This window comes from Carassius auratus, chromosome 44 (genome assembly GCF_003368295.1).
Source record: "Carassius auratus strain Wakin chromosome 44, ASM336829v1, whole genome shotgun sequence".
Taxonomy (NCBI): domain Eukaryota; kingdom Metazoa; phylum Chordata; class Actinopteri; order Cypriniformes; family Cyprinidae; genus Carassius; species Carassius auratus.
Window position 1 is genome coordinate 3,448,337 of NC_039286.1, and position 20,940 is coordinate 3,469,276.

The 20,940-nt window shown below is 37.8% G+C and overlaps 1 protein-coding gene across 2 annotated transcripts in view; it reads right to left on the reverse strand.

Annotated features, from left to right (window-relative positions):
- LOC113062144 (trafficking protein particle complex subunit 9-like) overlaps positions 1–20,940 on the reverse strand; it is a 194,880-nt gene that overhangs the window by 169,922 nt on the left and 4,018 nt on the right. The window contains exons 3-9 of one of the 2 annotated variants that reach the window (XM_026231765.1): positions 20,439–20,584; positions 19,600–19,725; positions 17,239–17,265; positions 16,037–16,158; positions 13,320–13,445; positions 13,027–13,243; positions 8,448–8,591 (exon numbers count right to left, since the gene is read on the reverse strand). In XM_026231765.1, the coding sequence (XP_026087550.1) occupies positions 8,448–8,591; positions 13,027–13,243; positions 13,320–13,445; positions 16,037–16,158; positions 17,239–17,265; positions 19,600–19,725; positions 20,439–20,584 (908 nt within the window). The remainder of the gene's footprint in view (positions 1–8,447; positions 8,592–13,026; positions 13,244–13,319; positions 13,446–16,036; positions 16,159–17,238; positions 17,266–19,599; positions 19,726–20,438; positions 20,585–20,940) is intronic. The other variant, XM_026231766.1, reaches the window with a different exon arrangement.

Here is a 20,940-nt window from a genome sequence, read left to right on the forward strand (position 1 = left end):
CTGCAAATTTTCGAGTCAACTATCAAATAAAAGGGTTCAGCCCCTGAGGGAGAGACTTTATATGACAGAACGCAGGGGAAAAGAAATGCATTTACACCATTATATGTACCCCTTAAAATATCACAATTAAAACGCTAATCTTTTTAAATGGGTGGTTATTCTTGTCAAGACAACTGTACTGTAAAAGAGTCAGTGTTGTTATCAGTAACTTAAGTATTAAAAAAGGTAATTAATTAATTTTTTTAATAAAATAAAAATAAAACCTGAAATTAAGCTGATAAACAAAATCTAAATAAAGCTCAAATCTAAGAAATAAAATTAAAGCCATCAAGGCAACATTAAGTTTTAGTACTAAAATTATTAAAACAAAAAAAATAACTAAATATAAATATTTTTAAACAATTATAATAAAAATAGATGCAAAATTTTAAAGGAAATATGAAATATAAAAATAAAACAAGGCTAAATAATAATTTGTGCTATAATAGTACAAAAAAACAAATCTAACAACACTGACATCAGCTCCAAAAAATTATATAGCAAAGATTTCTAAATTTGTAAGAATATGCAGATTAGTGAGTGTTGAAGGTGTTTGCCAAGGTATTGCAATGTGGTTGTTAATGAGTATTGGGTGCTTTTGAGCACATCACTACACAAAAATGTAATGCATTTAGTGCATTGCTATTTTCTTGCTATTCTGTTTGGCGTGGTTGCTGGGCATTGCCAACATCTTATAAATGGTTTTAGTACATTGCTATGCAGTTGTTAGTAATCCTAATAGTTGTGCCTGGCTTAGCAAAGAACATAAGAAATATTCTTAAAGCGTTCACCAGGAACATTGACCCTAAAATCCATTTCAAATTGCTTGTCCGTGTTTCTGTCACAAATGTCTCTCTCTCCCAGTCTCCCCAAAGCCGTGCTTAATATTTCAGGGACAAGGGTGCTTTTAGCAAGGGCCTGAAAGTGAGAAAGAGGTTGTTTAGAGAGGCTCCGGGTCTGTGTGTGTGTTTATATGTTGGCCATCAGAGAGACCTAGTGAGTGTGTAGCTTGTATGTGTGTGTTAGTAGGGATTGTGAAGGTTGTGAGTGTGTTTGTTTAAAGCTGTATGTGAGTGAGATTAGCTCAGGGCCACAGAGACCAGAAGTTACATGTTTTTCCTTCAGTCCAAAGGTTCTGAACACAGTTTGATTCACACAAAATCACAAACTTTAAGTCCATTTACCTGATTGGATATGAGTGAACATCTGAAAACATGTCCGGATAACATTAGATCACAGTATTTTATCTTTATATATTTTATATCAAAAAGTGTGTGTGTGTGTGTGTGTGTGTGTGTGTGTGTGTGTGTGTGTGCGTGCGTGTATATATATATATATATATATATATATATATATCTTAATGCCTTATAGATACATTTTTAGTTTTTCAGATTGGAGTTGAGCAATTAATATAATTCACATTTCCAAAATCAAAGTAGTCTCCTGCAGGTAAAGCCTCGTCAGGTCATGTAGACTCATCCATTCACAAAATGTGCTACTAACTTCTTAATAAAACTAAATTAACACCACAGATATCAGAGCGGAGATGAAAATGAACTTCTGTGTTGCAATTTACACCTTTCATCTGTTGAGAATTTCTCAAGTGCATTCGCCATCGCTCTAAATTAAGCTCTTTATTTGGCATTCTTAATTTGTCTTCACAAACGTTTTCAAAAATAGCAGCCGATCACATATCTCAAATAGCTGATTTCACACTGCTCCGTGCAGACAACACAACCCCTGCCGACATGTGAGCTCTGGCAAATGAAACTTGATAAAATACTAATTAGCCGACAACATCAGTTTCTTTTCCTTGCTGCTTCTCTGAGTCGGTTCTGCTTCTTCTAAGCTGTGTGATAAAAATGTTGTACACCCAGGTAAGGGACAGTTTGTTCTTCAAAACAACATGAAACTGCATTTGCAACACATTAATCTTGAGTAAATGGCACATATTTCTGACTGAAAACAAATATTCAAGAGGGGAATAATGTAGGACAGGACTTGTTTTTATCCACTGAAATTTGATTAGATATTAGTGATGACAGGCTTTGAGATTTTTCTAGTCCTCCACACTTACTTGATTATATCAGCACAAAAGTCAGTTACTGACTATGAAAACAAACACTTTTAACAACATATACTGCTGTTTCATTCACAATAACAGAGACCTTTATTAAGAAAGCCCTTTATAATCTGATTTGCTTGACCAACAACAACTTTTTTGCTATTGTAGAAGTTATGGCTCTAAAAAGTTCCATTTATCTGAAACTTCACATGCAACTTTCAGAAAAATACAAATACAAATTTAAATAACGAAGCAAAATCTAATATTTTTGCAGTCATAACTTTTAGATACACCATTGTGGTCGATAAGTTTTTTTTTTTTTAAGTTTTTGAAATTAGTCTCTATTGTTCAACAAGGCTGTGTCTATTTGATTAAATTTACTGTTTAAGTTTTCTGTTTTCATATATTACAAAATATATTTTATTGCTGTGATGCAATTTTCGGCACCATTACTCCAGTCTTCGGTGTCCTTCAGAAATCATACCAATATGCTGATTTGGTGCTCAGTACTACACAGAGCCGTTGTTAACTGAGAAGATGCGCAAATAAACGCTGAAAATGAACGTGGATTTGCGCAGATTCTCAGTTAACAACGGCTCTGTGTAGTAACAGCTGCTCTATGTGAAATCACGCACCTGAGGGAATTTACCGCTGATTAGAGAACCGGCTTTACTGACGAGATGCGCATTAACGATCGGCCGATCGTGATCGGAGCACCCCTAGAAGTGTGTATGTGTATCCTGCATGATCATGCGTTCTCTGTGAGACGGTCGCTCTGTGTGAATTAAATTCTTTAAACTTTAAACTTGTGATTTCAAATTATGCTCCGCTTTATGCATTCGCCCACTGTCATATTTATGTCATTTTCACTGTCTGACGTATTTAAAATGAGTGTTACCTTGGCTTTATTTGAAAAAATATGATTCCCATTGCACCCAAACTGCCCAGAATATTGAGTGCCCTGTTGGTTACAGTTTATTCCTTTCTAATTATATTTTTATTTTTTAAATAAAGTATGTTTATTTTACAAATTTTTTTATCCATTGCCAAATGAGTTCAAATTTCTTAAATATTAATAATAAAAATATATATATCAGCTTTATAGCGGCTATCGGCCCCCCTGCTTTCCAAAATATCGGCATCGGCTATCAAAAATAAACGATATCGGTGGCACTAGTTATTTATAACCTCATCTCTAAATTTCTCTATTGTTTTCTCTTCCATCTAGATTCTAGAAGCATGTATCTGCCACGTATGTAAATGTTTCTCCACCTCTTTTTTTCTTTTCTCTTTCGATTACTTCATAACACAAGCATCCACCTGTTATCTGTAGGCAGAGCAATTGTTCATTACAAAGCTCTGCCTTGAATAAAACATCTCCATCAATATCATTCTGTCAGGACTTGAAAAAGACGGTGCCCCTCAAGTGCTAATTTAAAAGAAGCTCTGCGAATCTCCTGTTCTGTTATCCAGTAAAGAGTCCAGATTGACACTGATCAATGTCAAGCAGATGCGTTTAAATCAGACGCCTCCGTTCTGTTAAGTGTCTTTGTGTTGAGGGGGTTTCGAACAACTGCTGCTAACAGGAAATCATTAGTCATTATACAGTAGAGTATAACGGGGCGGACTGATCTGACTGTACGGTCTATTCTTTTGCTTTTGCACAGAGATAAAATCAAGAGACACGACAGGAGACTAACTGAAACTGTCTCTCCTCACTTCAGCTCTCAGATGGCACACAGATTTAATCCAGGTGGACAGAGCAGCTCTCCTCAATCAAAGGTCAATCATGTCAACAGCGGGAAACTTGCTGCAATTTAAATGAACACGAGGGAACTTCTGATGTCTAATTTATCAACAAACTGCTGTTCTAAAGAAGTTCTTTGTAATGATCATGTTGAGGAAACAATTACTAAAATGTTATATTAAAGGTAAAACTAAGATATTAAAACTATGAGCAATATATAATGTAACAAGTAAAATTCAACTAATATTGAAAATAAGAAACAAAATGGGCAAATGTTTTGAGTGATTACTCAAAGGGATCAGTTTTGTAGCCAGTGGACTGAAACATTTAAGTGTGGGCAAAAATTGAGCTGTAAACCAAAGTAAGTGGTATTCCTAAAGCCTCTAGACTTACAAAATGTGATCAGTCTCCAATTTTTATTATCCTCATTTTTTTTTTTTATTCTCAAACATGCAAGTCATTGTAATGCCAGAATGCAATATATAAGATATCTTATGCTTGTTTGTTAAACATGTGACTTCAACTTTGTGCTCCTGTTTAAACTCCAATGAAGATCAATATTCCACTGAACTGCCCGAAAACAGATCACATTGCTCAGAGAGGAGTGCAGAAATGGGTTTTATCAGAACACAGGGAGCCATTGTTACTTTGACACCGGGTGGAAAACAGCGTTCGACCAATCCCTGAGCTCAGCCAAGGGAACTCTGGATTTGTTCTGTCTGGTAGGAAATGATAAGCTTGACAGAGCTCAATACCCAAGAGCTGCAGGCCCGGCAGTGTGTGTGTGTGTGTGTGTGAGGTAGACAGGATTACAGCACACCTCTGTGGGGACAGGATGCTGTGAAGTGGACCATGGCTGAACAACAAAAAAAACAACATCACTCTCTTTTCAAAGAAACAGCTGCTTTCAGGAAAATCTGGCTAACACACCACACAGGGCCACATGCACATAAGCACATACATCCTTAACTTAACCAGTTATAGAGACAAACACTAAACATTACACTGCTAACAACACATTCCCAGAAGCTCAGCTGTTTTCAAATTCTCAAAAGTTTAGCTTGACATTTTTTTTTTCCATCTAAAAAATATATCTAAATTATGACCTATGCTCTCAATGTCAAATCCAGAAACCGTTATACATGCATTCATGACCTCAAGTTTATTATTGAAATGCTTTATTGGGTGGCTGCTCTGCGTGCTTAATAAACAGTGTTCCTGTAGCTCAACTGGTAGAGCGTTGTGTTAGCAAGCAAGCTAGCGCAAGGTTGGGGGTTCGATTCCCCGGGAACACATGATAGGTAAAAATTGATAGCCTGAATGCACTGTAAGTCGCTTTGGATAAAAGCGTCGGCTAAATGCATAAATTTAATTTAATTTTAAAAACAATCTCCAGCTGGTCCAAAATGCAACAGCTAAAGTTCTTACTAGAGCCAGTGAGTACGACCATAGGGCTTTTCACACCGCTGGAACCTTTACATAATACCAGAACTAATTATGGAGCTACACACTTTTGGGTGTTTTCTCAATGCTGGATCTAGATACGATTTTAGTACCGGACTGCCATTTCCGAGAACCAAATTAGCTGCTACTCCGAAGCATGGTCTAACCGGCACAACTTGTACTATCCGTGATGTTAAGTAGAAACTGATTGGCCAGACAAATTGAAAATGCCCTCACACACCATGATATAAAACGCTGTGTAAAATACTGTAAACATTGTTTCAACTTATTTCGCAAGGATGGTGAACAGCGGTAAATGTACAGACGCTGACGTGCAAGAACTTGTAGCAAATGTAGCACTGCCAGTTGTCGTTGGAGATTCTTAATCCTCCTTTCCTTTCTTTCAATCGCTTTACGTATACCTTGACATTCCATGTCCATTATTGTGAAATCTGTGAGACACAACAAAAACACCACTCCGATAACAGCGTCCTCCATCCTCCTGTTGTTAAAGTTGTTCTTCTTTGTTAACGTTGTTGAACGCCGCACACAAAATGACGTCACATCCTCGTACACAATGTCAGTGCAAATGCAACCCTTTAAATGGTATTGGGAAATAGTTTACGCAAATTCATACTTTAGTACTGTACATTTAGTTCTGGAACTAAAGCAGTGTGAAAGGCCCTCATATTAGCCCGGTTCTGTCAATGCTGCACTGGTTCCCATTGAATGATTAACACATTTTAACATTGTGACGAGTGGGGCGGGGCCGAGGGATGTGGGAACGAGTGAGGCCGGTGGAGTGATTGGGAAATGAGCGACACCTGCGACCCACCACCGGTCTCGAGTCCCACAGAGGAAATGGAAGGATGTAAAACCGGAGCGACGGTTTATTTTATGTTTTGGTTTTGATTTGTGCGCATCAGTCGTCCGTGAGGGGCTGATGTGCTGTTTTGTGTTTATTTTGTAATTAAAGTTTCTGTTTGATTGTCTGCCGGTTCCCGCCTCCTTCTTCCCGATGATTAGGAAGTTTATATTATTACAGTGGTGCCGAAACCCGGGAGAAGGAGGGACGCGCTGCTGAAGATCCCTCGCCGCTGTGGTGAATCCGCGGTGCCAGCGAGCAGGCGAGGAGTGTGCCGCCATGGACGTTCGAGGCGGTGGGCTGGAGCGAGTTGCCGGGGACGGGCGAGCTCGCTGCCGGCCGCCTGTGATGTGGAGGGGCCGCTATGGGCGGGTGCACCTAGGGGGCACGGTGGTTGGAAGGTACGGGCGAATCACCGTGTCCGGCACATGCGCGCATGAGACAGGGCTCTGCCCCCCTCTTTCTTGGGAGACTCAGACGGCCGGTCTATCGTAAGGGCTGCTGTCCGTGAGGGAGCAGAGGAGAGCGGAGGAGTCGGCGCCGTTCGCCAGGGGGCCGGAGCCTGCTGCCATCCGCCAGAACGGGGAGGAGCAGGAAACGGGGGACTCCTGCCGGCTGGAGCCATCGCCGTCCACCAGGCGGCGGAGGGGTGTCGTGCCGTCCGCCGAGGGCCGTCCAGTGCCACCGCCAGGCCCGCGGAGGAGATCACCCAGCTGGTGGAGGGCCGAGCAGCAGTGCGTCTGGGAATCAGATTTTTTTTTTTCTCCCCTCTCTCGTCTCTGTCGCTCCTCCTTCCATCTCCTTTTCTTTCGTCTCAAATGTCCTACCCCCAGGTTCCCGCAGGTCCACGTGAGCAGTCCCCCCCGGAGGGGGGGGGGGGGGGTGGAGTAGAGCACAGTCTCTGATTGTCTGCCGGTTCCCGCCTCCTCCTTCCCGATGATTAGGAAGTTTATATTATTACAAACATCTAGCTTATTACTTATAAAGACGTGAATGGTTTAGCTCCTCAGTACTTGAACTGATATTGCATTTATAGTCCTTCACGTCCACAGCGATCTCAAAACTCTGACCTTCTGATAATACCTACAGTTGAATATCAAAACCAATTTTCCTATTTAGTGCCCAAACTTCTGGAACAATCTACCAAGTGTTGTTCGGGAGGCAGACACAGTCTGTGAGGCTGGTTTCATCATGGCAATATAAGAACTGTTTTTATATAATTTATATTCATTTATATTTAATTTATGTCATTATATTATGAGTGTGGTACAATTTAACATATATTGGCCTCTTAAAGATCTTGTAGCTTTAAATTTTGTGAGTGACTATAAGGCAACATTTTTTTTTTTCCAAAATAGTAACTTGACTGTAATGTAAGTTCTTTACATTGAACACCATGGTGAACTGCACTTTAAAACTTGCTTCCCTGTCCCTGCATTCAAAATTCACACACAGGCTTCTAAAGAAATAAAGAAAATAAGTAATTGTGCAAAGAGAAAGATGACACTAATATATATATATATATATATATATATAAAGAGTATGACTGAAAGTACAATAAGACAATTCCATAAAATACAGGCCTGAAAATACAATAACAAGTCCTCACCACAGCAGAATCAATCTACATAAACGCACTCTAGTGAACATTTTATCCTCACTGTCGCTTTCTTTTCATCTGTAATCTTTTACATAAGTACTATCTGTCTGTCTGAATCTCTCTGGGTACATGATGGGTGTCTAAATAAGCTGACAGCATCTCCTACCTTGTTGTTTTCCTTTTGCCTGATCTGTGCATATTTCGTACAATATGTGGCCAAATACAAAAAAAGCTAGGCATGTAGCACAGACCACAACGGAAATGTTTCAAGGGGACCCCATCTACCCTTACGAAATGTATTCATGGTTTTATTATAGTAAATGTGCAGTAACCTTTTTTTTTGGCATATTAAATTACCATTTGTATAACCACAGTTGTGTTGTGTTTCCCTTAAACATTACATTGAGGTCTGTGCATATTTACAGAGCATTTCTGTATTTGCTCATGTTGTACATATCTGCAGTACATTTTTGTATTTGGTTGTGTTATGAGTATTTGCAGCAAGTGTTGTCAAACTGATGAAGATGTTTTCTTAAATTGTTGGTGTTTTTTTTTTTTATTATTTTTTTTGCATTCAGGAGCTCTCTCGGTCAGCGTATAAATGGGGCAAAAAAATGCCAAAAGAGCCCTAAAAGTCTACAGGAGGTCGAGTAAATGTGTAAATTTGTGCATGGGCTCAATGTCTTACCCTGGTCTGAGAGGAAGTCCAGCATGGTCTGCAGTAGAAAAGAGAGATGTCTGACAGACAGTCCTGGGTTCCCCATACGACGAGATGCATAAACCAGCTCATGAAGCAACCGTAACTGTACTGCCGCCCACCCACGATGGGTCCCTACAAACAGAGAGGAGGAGAAAGCATTGAAACACACACAAAACAACACATTTGGTGGATTTACGTCACATGAGCCTTTTGTGTTTGCACCTTCAGACAGTATCCCCCCCCCACCCATGTGTTCTTCACTCTTCTTAAATTTTTTAACCTCTTGAAAGTTAATGTTTATCAAATTTTCTCATAAAAGTCATATCTTAGTTTTCCGATTTCACCAGGCTGTTTTTGTTCCTGTAGCTTTAAGAATTCTTCACAAAAAATGTCCATCAAAACCTTGTTCTTTACTTCCCCTTTAACTGATGAAATATAATGTGACAGAAGGTCAAACTCAATCAAGCTTTGTTTGTACATACAGCATCTTTTTGTGCTCAAACTGTCAGAAAGGCATCATAAAATGTGCAGTCCTAAAAGTCATCATTCAACAGCTGAGTTACAAAACTCATCCATCAGGCGACTCACACGGCTGTCACAGGAGAGAGAGAGAGAGAGAGAGAGAGAGGGAGGTGAAGCTGATCTGTGCTGCTCCTAAGCTATGATTGTGAGGATTTATCACTCCACACAGTTCTGCCACTCACATGATCATCTATTTCACACTCACCTTACTCTCAAATCATGCAAATCCACACTAAACTTTACAGTCAATATTGTTTGTCTGCACACCAACCCAAAGGAACCAAAGAACCTGCTTTTTTGATGCTTTTTAATCAAGAAACAGGAATTAAAACAAGAACAAAATTGCAGATGCATACTTTTTTTGCATACCCCCATCCTAAATAGCAAAGGAGAATGTAATGTAATAAAATAGCCAAAATTTGCCATGGTTTTGGGGTTAACATTACCCACAAGTCCTTACACTACAGAAAAGCATGTGATTGCTCTCTTTTGACTTTTTAGTTGTGGAAATATGGACTGCAAGGTCAAAGCTCTCATGATGTTTTTTGAATTTTTTGAATGTGTGAATTTAAAAGTGAATAAAGAATTTTATTCACCTTCTGAGAAAAAAATTAATAAATGGATAAAAAGCAAACCTTTTTATTATACTTAACCTTATCTGCATATAATTTCCATACGCATTTTGCACCCAGACACCAATTAGCAGATACTACAGCGTATCAGCAAAATCAGAAACATATTAAGCAACGATACAGGCTTTAAATATAGTCTGCACGGATTAAGAAAAACTAAAAAAGAAAGTAAAATGTCTGGCATAATCAGATCAGTAATATATCCTCTGTAAAATAATACACGCAACATGTATAAGCTCACTGCTACCTTGACATCACAAGTGGGATCTTATTTGTTAAATTAATATTAATAACAGTTCATTTATTATAATACAATTAATGCATTAAATTATATCAATATATTAAAAGGTATTATTAAATATATTAATAATATATGCAATATATTCCAGTTCAAATTTAACTATAACATAAAATATAAAAATTAGAAAATAGAAAATAAATCAAATCAATGCATGAGAAAGCAAAGATTTAGACAAATTCAGTACATTTCCAGTAAAAGCATGCACTTTCACTTTTTTCTGCATACCCAACATTCATTCACAACACATCACTGCTGCTGCATATTTAGCTGCCATTTATTAAAAACAGCCACTTATGTCCCTCTTCAAGTAGAAATAACACATGGCTCTGTAGTTCATGGATCATAATGGCTCAGGCAACAGGCCGCAGCGTTTTACAGATCTCCAGGGTCTGCTGCAGTTCTGTGTTCAGTCTTTGTGTTTTCACTGGACTTTCTAAATCCCGCAATCAATCGGAGGTTGATGATATATTCGCTCTCTCTGAGCGTAAAGAGAGCTGAGATCGAGAACTCCCAGGCCAATTAAAAAGCCATTTTCTCTTCTCTCTCTACACTCCATGGTGTCTCTATTGACCCAAGCCCTCTTCTCTCTTCCAGGGAAAGCTTCAGTGAGCCAGGGTCACCCTTAAGCTTCAGTAGACACACACGAGGGGTCTCCACATTCCACCCACAGGGGCTCATCATTGAATGCCATCACCCATTCAATGCAAAAAGCACATTAAATCAGCTGTTTGGTCTGACATAATATAGAATGAAAATGTAAGAAGAGTAAATCTATCTAAATGATGGAACGGCTGGGTCTGCATTGGACAGCACTCATAAATCTTACTTCAAGACCAGGTGAAATCCAAAATGACTATTTATTTTCTTCATAAATGTTGTTTGTCTTATTGTTCCTGATTCATCAGTGCACATTATTCCAATCTTTTATCCTTTGAACTAATTACTTTGCTGACAGAATAAACAATGTGTCAACTGGCAAGAGATAAAAAATATTAACTAACTAACTGACCAAGCAGAAGTGTGAAAAACTCAGTGTCGCGATGCCTGAATGATGTGGGTGGTTGCCAAGGTATTGCTATGCATTTGCTAAAGGCTGGAATGCACCAAATGACGCCAGGCGTCATACACTTACCGACTTTGTAAATAGTGACCAAGGAAAACTGGCCACTATCACACACCACTACCTAACTTTCAAGTTGTTCCGATCACACCAAACTTGGGCAGAAGCGTGCCCCTTGTTTTTAGGAGATGCGTGACACAAGAAAACAACGTGTTCTAAAATCAGCTGGAAATAGCAAAAAGTTTTGATATCCTCTGACTGGGTTTTCCAAGCTCTTCTAAATATATTTTAGAGCATTTCTATGTGGTAGCCAGTTTCTGGGTGGTTGTTTGCCAAGTGGCGTCTTATTTTATCGTCTGCAATGTGAAAATTCAAAAAATGACTTCAAAAAGAAATACACCTCTCCTCAACAAACCACACAATATGGGCCATCATACTGCACCAAAATAAAACAATTATTTATATATTATTATGCATGTAGTATTATACATACACACAATGTCACACTGAGTTTAAATGTGTTAAAAAAGCCTTTTATTTCATCTTTAAAGAATTTTAATAATTTTCTCTTTCCAATTTACATGATTCTGAATGATATAGACAGACCCTCAGGCTGCATCTAAAGCTAAACGTCTTTATTATTCCATGCATGTGAGAGTCGGGCAAAAGATTGAGAGGATTTCGTATTAAAGAGAATATAGTTAAGGACCCTAAAGTGATGCACCTCAGAGTCTGACATCACAGCTCAGGGTCAGTTCTCCTCTCTGCGCGAAATATATATCACCCCTGAGAAGAGCCCTTCAAAAGCAACAACGCTGTTCTGTAAGCATACAAAGAGGGACAAGGTTACTTCAATGCCGCCTGGGCAGATTACAAATCAACCAATGGCTGTTTATGAGTCTGAGGTATTTAAAGAAAAATGAGCAATTCAGATTATTCATATTCTGCTCTTGTATTGCGAAAGACGACAGTAAACAGAGGTAAAACGGGTCGAGAGGACAACCATAAAATAAAGTAATAGCATGCATTTATTTAAAAAACGAGCGTTAACCTAATTAAAAGAACAAACATGAGGGGTGGGGGGGTGGGTGATGTCATTACCCAGATCCAAAAACCTTGAGACATCGGCACGTACATCACTTGCATCACAATGCATGCAGGCCGCATTTCTATTCCAGACTCACATGCACATTACTTCTTTGTTTATTGTCAACAGGAGTCTGTCTTAAATGGCCAGAGGACATGGAGGAGGATAATGCCTTCCAACCAGCCAAAATAGATATTGAACCTTATTCACTCCCCCTGACTACTGGTCGACTGATTAAGTGACTGATGGTGATACGAATACGTGCAGAGCGGAATGAGCAAAACTAGACAGAATAAAACATTAGTCATTTTGGTCTTGATTAGGAGATTGTAATTTGGTAATGATTTTGACACATGAAAAAGGCTTAGTCTTATTTAAGAAGTGCCTAAATGAAATTAAATATAGGGCCAAATTAACATAATCATTATTAATATGTAAAAATTGAATGAGAATGAATATAATCATTACTTTATAATTTGGAGTCTGACTGCTCTTATTATCCATTATATTAACTGCATATTAATGAGACATTTTCTTCATTCTATCCAGACATAAACCATCAGATCAACTACAACAAGTCCATGAATGTAGTGCATTCGGTTACAAAAATAAACGTTTAATAAAACACTTAAATATGCTAAATATCACCTTTTTATACAAATCAAGGCCACTTCTAAAAAGCATGAAACAAAAGGAAACCCTGCCAGTGCATTCAGTAACATTGGAAAGCATTTCTGCCAGGAGTGGTACTTCAGACACGCTGTCCTCAAATGATCAGTAAAACTGAACAAACAATGAGTCTGAATTACTATTTTTGTTAAAGTCCCAACTAGATTAGATTTTTGCATAAATTCACCTGTAGGAAAGTCTCCTTTTACTGACAAACAAGAACACTTGTATTCCAACCAGTCTTTAGAAACCACACAGAACATAGAAAAGCAAAGCCTTGTGTGATCTGGGGTTACCTTTGCTGAAGTCTTTGGGGTCTAGAGAGAGACTGTATCCCGGCAGGGTCTCCAGCAGGAGTTTGTAACAGGCCTTCCAGCCAGGTTCAGGGATGGTGGGCGCCACACACTGCATGGCCGCGACGCGTTTGAAGAACGCTGATTTCCGATGGAAGCCGATGAGCTCGTAGAGCTCCGACAGCACACTGTAACGCTGGATCTTCTCTTCCTCTGACAGCTGAACACACAGACGAAAGTTCAAAGACCCTTCCTAATTCAGCATCTTTGAAAGCTGACTTGTTGCAAGTGCTCACCTGGCCTAGATTGATGTAAACAGCGTTCTGCAGAAATTCAGACGCCTCCATGGCTCGTTTCTGAATGGCCAATACTCTGACAGCCTTAATACAGGCCTCCAGCTCTATCACTCCTGCGCTCTTATACTGACAGACAGACAAGATTAACATTTTTATGTGAGTTATGAGCTGTCAACAAAGTGTTAATTTAGTGCATTAATTATTTATAATAAAAAATCATTATAAAAAATAACTTAATGCAATTAATCATGGCCAGGCCCATACATACGTATATTTCTCATATATATATATATATATGAAAAATTCAAGCTTAATGTTTTTTTTTAATACATGAAAAAATGTAATAAATAAATATAATTGAATAATTGATCTTATTAAATATTTAAAATAAATATTTAATTACTAAATCCGTTTTTAATGCACAAAGGTTTTGTGTATGTATATAAATGGTCAGATAATGCTGACATTTCAATCACGCTGCTATACATGTTTTGTCTTATTTACAAGTTAAAATATAATTTCAGACTGGGAAAATTGGCCTCTGAGACCATAAAGGTAACAACTTGCAATACTGAAGCTGACTGAAAATTTTAAGAAATGACTGAGGCTCAGTGAAAGGTCGTGCTGTACGTCCATCTCGAATATGCCTCTGTTCAGGATGTCAAAACTGGCACAAAGTGCTCCGTTGGAGTCTTTGAATTGACAAGGCTGTAGTGTCCTCTGCTGGCTGCTGGCAGAACAGCTGATGTGGCAGACATGTCCATTTGGAGATCAACCAGACGAACAGAGACTGAATGAGCAGCTGCATTCACAAACACTGTGGTACATGAGGCTCATTCAAGCCCAGGGATAGTGAGTTTAAAAGGCACCACACAAAAAGATTTTTAATGCCAGAATTGAATCTATAGGGGCTACATGCTGTAAGATGCACATCAGCAGAGGTATTGTGGGTTCAACACCTACTTAAAAATGAACCGGCACCTGTTTGCCATCTAAGAGCGTGAGTTGATGAATAATGAAACAGAACCTTGTGTGTTTAATAAAACAATAAGCCACAAGAAGCTGCGTGTTAAAGTGGTTTTACTGCAGTTAAAAAGTGCTGTTAGGCACAAAGCAGTGTGTGCTTAAAACGCCCTTAATTGGAGTAAAATCGCTTTAACACAAGGCTTTGGTAGACTTATTATTTTTAAAAAGGCCAGATACCCACATTCAATAAATAATTCTATTTTTAATATTAAACGATTTTGCTAAGGCTGTTTTACAACTGCTTTAAATGTACCTCATTGAATCAGATTTTACAGCTAAACTCTGTTTATAATGCTCTCTTATATGAATCTGCAGTTTGCTAAAAAGTGACAGTAAAGACAAAGACATTTATAGCTTTATAAAATAATTGAACTACAAATAAATGCTGTGCTTTAGAGCTTTCTGTTTATCGAAGAATGTTGAAAAAGTATTTCTGTAAAAAAAGTTTTCAACACTAATAATAAGAAAAAAGGAATGTTTCAGGGTCATGAGACACTGAAGATTGGAGTAATAACGCTGAAAATTCATCAAAACATTTTTTATATATTTTGAAAAAAAGAAATGTTATTTTAAATTGAAATAATATTTTACAATATTATATTTTTTTCATTATATTTTTTACATATTAAAAATACTATATTATATATTTTACTTTTTTTTCATAATTGAAGCACTGTTAAACATTAGGATTATTAGAGTTAACTAAAACGTATACCAAAACCATAAAAACAATTGTTGCTTGAACTAAACAAAATGTTACCTAAAAAAAAAAAAAAATATATATATATATATATATATATATGCATTTTGTATTATTATTTTTTTTTCTGTTGTTGTTTTTGTCTTTTCAATATTATTTGTGAAAACAATAAAAAGTTACTGTATAAAAAAAATATTATTAAAAGGATAGTTCACTCAAAAATGCGTCATGGTACTCTCGTGAACGCACGACGATCACTGAAATGGAAGAGAAGAAATGATTGAATAACGTCTTTATTTTTGTTTTCTTTGCACACAAAAAGTATTCTCGTAGTTTCATAAAATTAAGGTTGAACTACTGTTGTCACTTGGACTATTTTAACAATGTCCTTACTACCTTTCTGGGTCTTAATGGTGTCAGTGGGCATTGCTGTCTATGCAGGGTCAGAAAGTCGAAGTCGAGAAGTCGTGGCATAATATTTAGAGAGTTTGACTCCATCCCTAAGGTTGTGAGTTCAAGTCTCGGGCCGGCAATACCATGACTGAGTTGCCCTTGAGCAAGGCACTGAACCCCCAACTGCTTCCCGGGCGCCGCAGCATAAATGGCTGCCCAACTGCTCCGTGTGTGTGTGTGTGTGTGTGCGCGTGTTCCCTGCTGTGTGTGTGCACTTTGGATGGGTTAAATGCAGAGCACGAATTCTGAGTATGGGTCACCATACTTGGCTGAATGTCACGTCACTTAAAAGAAAGCTCTCAGATTTCATCAAAAATATCTTCATTTGTCTTCCAAAGATGAACGAATGTGTTGTGGGTTTAGAATGACATGAAGCTGAGTTATTAATGACAATTTTAGGGTGAACTATCCCTTTAATAAAAACAAGTTAAAGATAATGTACTATAATAGTATCTCATAATTGCTCATCCACATCTGAGAACATCATCTCAGCCGGAGCAGATCCAGTCTAAACTCACATCGGTGAGCGTGAAGTTACCTTGCCGTAGTTAGAGATGGCCTCTTTGTATTTCTCAATGATGTCCTCCTGACTAAGGCAGTTCTTGGCACGGCCGATCTCAGCGCTCGTGTCTGCACTGATTGCATTGGTCGTCAGAGCACCTGGACAGGAAAGACAAGAGAAGGGACTATGATAAATGCACAACCAAAAATGAAGAAGACAACGAAACAAAGCCAGATCTGCGCTCTGCATGCCACTGTAACACTTCCATTCACGTTACCTCATTTCCAAATGTTATAAAGCCTACAGTATATAATAACAGATTTTTGCATTATGCTGCTCTGAGATGTAAGATGCTGCAAATGAGTTCATTTGTCTGATGCAAGACCTGGAACTCAAAAAAGAAATCTCTTGAATCTAATATGAAAAGTCATCAAGAAACATATTTAGACGAATGAGAATAATTATCACACACTCATTATGTTTATTCAAGAAACAAGAGAACAAACTGACCCTATTTACTTTATTAATCCTTGTCACTGGTCGCATTGTGAACAACTCATCTATGATCTTTTATTAAACTTTAATAACCTCCTGGAATGGCTTTTCATTAATACTATACAAGAAACTGCACTTTGTTGGGCACAGAACTGTTGGTTTTACATGGCCAACGGCATTAAAGAAATTAGAAATCAATTACATTTTAGATTTTAGTATTTATTTAGAGATTTTAGTATCTCTTATCTTTAACAAGTCTGTGTATGATCACATAACTTTAAAATACAAATGGCAGCAAAGAGCAGACGCTATAAAGTTGTAGTGTAAATGACAATTCCTACATTACAAAAGGTCTTAACTAAATCTCGGTCAAAACCATTAGTTACTAATAAATTATGGTTAAGCATTATCATCAAAAACACAAACCAATCTGTTCGGTAAGGTTATAATGGATGTTTGGTGAATCAGTCATTTACCTGAAACTACTGCAAAAATCAGGAAGAAAACACAAATATCCCATCTAATGATTGCAAAAGTGTCAGCTGGAATCAAAAGTAAGGATTCACATCCATGCACTGAAATCACTGTAGATACTTTCATTGCTGTCAGATCAGAAACACAAAGGCCACCCAAACACCTGCACGCATGCACAAGCACGACAAAGTAACTAGAACTATGTCACAAGTCCACAAACAGGCAGGAATAAGAGCCATATCTTGAGCTACACATGTGCTTTACTGTACCTGGATCAATGAGAACTTCTTGAGCGCCTGAAGATAGACAGATAAACAAACAAACAGAGAGGGAGAGACAGAGCCTGGTTCACTCTTGTGCACAAGCAGTGAGCAGTGTTAGTACAGTACATATCAGGGCACAAAACGGTCTGTTATCATCCCGACATTGCTGAATCATGATAGGATGTCATTACAGCAGCGGGAATGAGAAGAGATGGGCTCGTCAATTGAGTCGTGTGGATTATTGGTTGCACTTTCATCAGTTTTACATGTTTGGACTCTCAATCTCCAAATCTGTTCCCAAGAACACATAAAGACATCTTCATCTTGGATGTGAGTATATTTTCAGCAATTTTTTACTTGGAAACTGTCTATTTCTTCAATTTATCTCCATCTTGTCTAATTTTCTATAAATTTTAATTGTGCAAATTTTTTTTTTTTTTTCATTACTGTAGATGTAAATCTTAAGCAAAAACCCCACCACAGTGCATTAATTAGGAAATGAAACATGTACAGTGGGTACAGAAAAAATAATCACCCCTGCTTAAAATAATTGCTTTGAAGCACGAGATGAAAACAGACACAGTTTTTGTTTTATCCAGCTGTATTTACTCATTGCAACTTACAACATCCAAGTGAGCTGTGTGTTTTGGGTTATTGTCATGTTGGAAAATAAACCTTCTTCCCATTGACAATTTTCTGGCAGAGGGCAGCAGATCTATCCTGACAAGTGCTCCAGTCCCCGCTGCAGAGAAACACCTCATAACAGGACATTACCTCCTCCGTGCTTTACTGCAGGGATGCTGTAATTTGGATGGTGACTGTATTGGATTTCTGCCAGACATTTCGTTTGGTGTTGAGGCCAAGTAATTCAATTTTAGTCTGATCTGCCTCAGAATCATCAAGGTGCGTTTTGGCAAAGCTCAGTCATTACTACATGTGGTCTTTGAGGAGTGTCTTTTTTCTAGCAACCCTCCCAAACAAGCCACATTAATGGAGAATTTGTGATATTGTTGTCACATGCACACAGTGACCACTCTTTGTCAAATTCCTTTCAGAGTTACTGTCTGCCTCTTGGTCGTCTCTCTGACCAGTTTCCTCCGGCTCTTTCATCCAGTTCGGATTGACGTCCTGATCCAGGGAGGGCCTGTGTACCAAAAACCTTACACTTCTTAATAGACTTCACTGTGCTTCTAGGCATTGAGAGAGCCTTATCCATCTCCTGTGCCTGTCCACAACTGTAGCCCAAAGATCTCTTGACAAGTGTCTTGCCACCCATAGTTGATTGTTTGCTTCAGTTGCACTACCAAGGACTGAAATGCTCCAGGAAAGCGCTTTTCATGCTGAGCTAATCAAAATGAGCACAGCTGATCACAGTTGAAAGTCAATGGCTTTGTTTGCTGTTGAGAAGGTGATCAGCTCCACCTGATTTACAAGTAATTTTTAGGAGGAGTGTGATCCTTTTTCCCCAACACATTGATTCAGGTTTTTTTTAATTACATTTTTTTGACGTGTTTGTTTTATCTTTCATTTGGATGTTAAAAGTTACACTGAGAAAATACAGCTGGATAAAACAAAAAGTGTGTCTGTCTTCTTTTCAGGCTGCAAAACAGAAATAAATTAGATTATTTTAAAGGTGGGTGATTCTTTCCTATACCCAGTGTAAATGAATGATATAATTATTTATTAATGAGTTAAAATTATTTATTTATTTTAAAAGAGCAAAAAGAAAACTGGAAAGAAAAAGAAATGAAATAGAAAATAAAAAAGAAAGAAAGAAAGAAAGAAAGAAAGAAAGAAAGAAGGAAAGAATAACACTGTACCTAAACCACAGTATATTAAATATCAGTATAGATTTTACAAAATAAATGAATAGATGAATAGAAAACTGACTATTTTCCTGTGTTCTAGAATGATGTCTGCTTTAGATCAGCATAACAGATTGAGCAATAATAATGTGTCTGCTTTAGACTAAATGCTTCTGTTGCTATCTGTGGATGAAAAAGGGACAATTTACTCTTAACCTTGTATCATTTAAGAAATAAACATCCAATCAAGAGCAGTAAATTACATCAGACACATCATTTGAGAGCCATCCCACACTTCCACTTCCACATTTATTCATGATGTAAATAAAAACATTATTTCATTTTCCATAGGAGATCCTCGCGTTTCTTGCTTGAATATATGTTAGTGTGTGGGGGGGGGGGCAAATATATACAGACGATCTACAACAGAATTAAATATGAACTCCAGAATCTCTCAAGCCACTATAATGAAAAGATGAAGAAAAAAAGTTATCTTGATCCTTTCGGGGAAACCATTTGTTCAGATAAAAGGGATGCTATAGACGTGTCTGACTGCACTGACCAGGTCTGTGTCTCTTTCCAGCATCGGCAGCAGAGGAGACGCCAGGTTTGCGGGCTCCACTCTTCCCCGTAGTGCCTCCTGGGTAATGGAAGATAACAGACGCAGAACACAGGCCCTCCAAAGCAGCTGAGGAGCAACACACAAACCAGTTCACTGTTTCTATTCATCACTGCACAGTTGATCTGTCATGCAGGTTTTAAACGAAGATGCTTGGAGCTGTCAAAAGTTAACTGGGTTTGTAATTTTAGTTAGCTGATCAGCACACGAGTTTGAAAAATGGATATAACTTTGCACTGGCATGCAAATGATTTTATAACATCAGGCTTATTACAGTTAGCTAAAACTAAAAAAACAAACAAAAAAACTATTTATTTCAGTCTTAACTTATAAAAAAAAATAAATGACTAAAAAAACTATACATTTATACTATATTTACAAACGTACAAAAAGTATTAAAACTTAGACATCAAATGAAAACAGAAAATAATATTTTTTTAATGTTAACACCTATAGTTTACTAAAACTATATGTGTGTGTGTGTGTGTGTGTGTGTGAACATAATAAGATTATTTTTCCACCTATTAACATTTATTGATTTTTATTTAAAGAACTAAAACTAAACACATATATATATATATATATATATAGCCATATAAAAAAAAATACAAATAACAAAACTCAACAAATTTACTAAATCTTTAAAATTAAAATGAATCTTTCAAAACTATTTCAAATAATGAATATAAACTATAGAAATATCGCAACGATAGTAAAATGACGTTTTAATACATTAATAATTTAATGTGGTAAAAGTATCAATCAGTCAATCATCAGCTTACCTCCCAGCCACAGGAAGTCATTGACAGAGCGCAGCAGCTCTACAGCCATGTGATAATGTACAAGCGCGTCCTGCAGCATGCCTGCCTGAAGACACAGATCCCCGACGTGTTTCCTCATGCGGCCCTGACAGCGTTTCTTGTAGTGCCTGAGGAAGAGGAGCAGCAACAGGCGTCAGATAAATATACAGCATTTATGCACAGAGCTTAATCGATGCAAGACACACTCGCAGCCAAGTGCAGGTGACGTCAGCCATATTTACTTAAAGTTATTTTTATCAGCGGTGAATCCATGTCATCTCATTTGGCTCTCCTTATATGAAACACAAATATGCTGATGTGGTTTTGCATTAAGCTTGGTCTTCTGTCTTAGCCCAGGATTTACAGACAGAGAGAGGGAAGCTGGAGCTGAAGATACAGATGCAGTGGGAAGAGGATGCACAGGCAAAACTGGGAGGGATTTTAACTAAAGGGGTCACACAGTAACTTGATGTCAATCCCACAG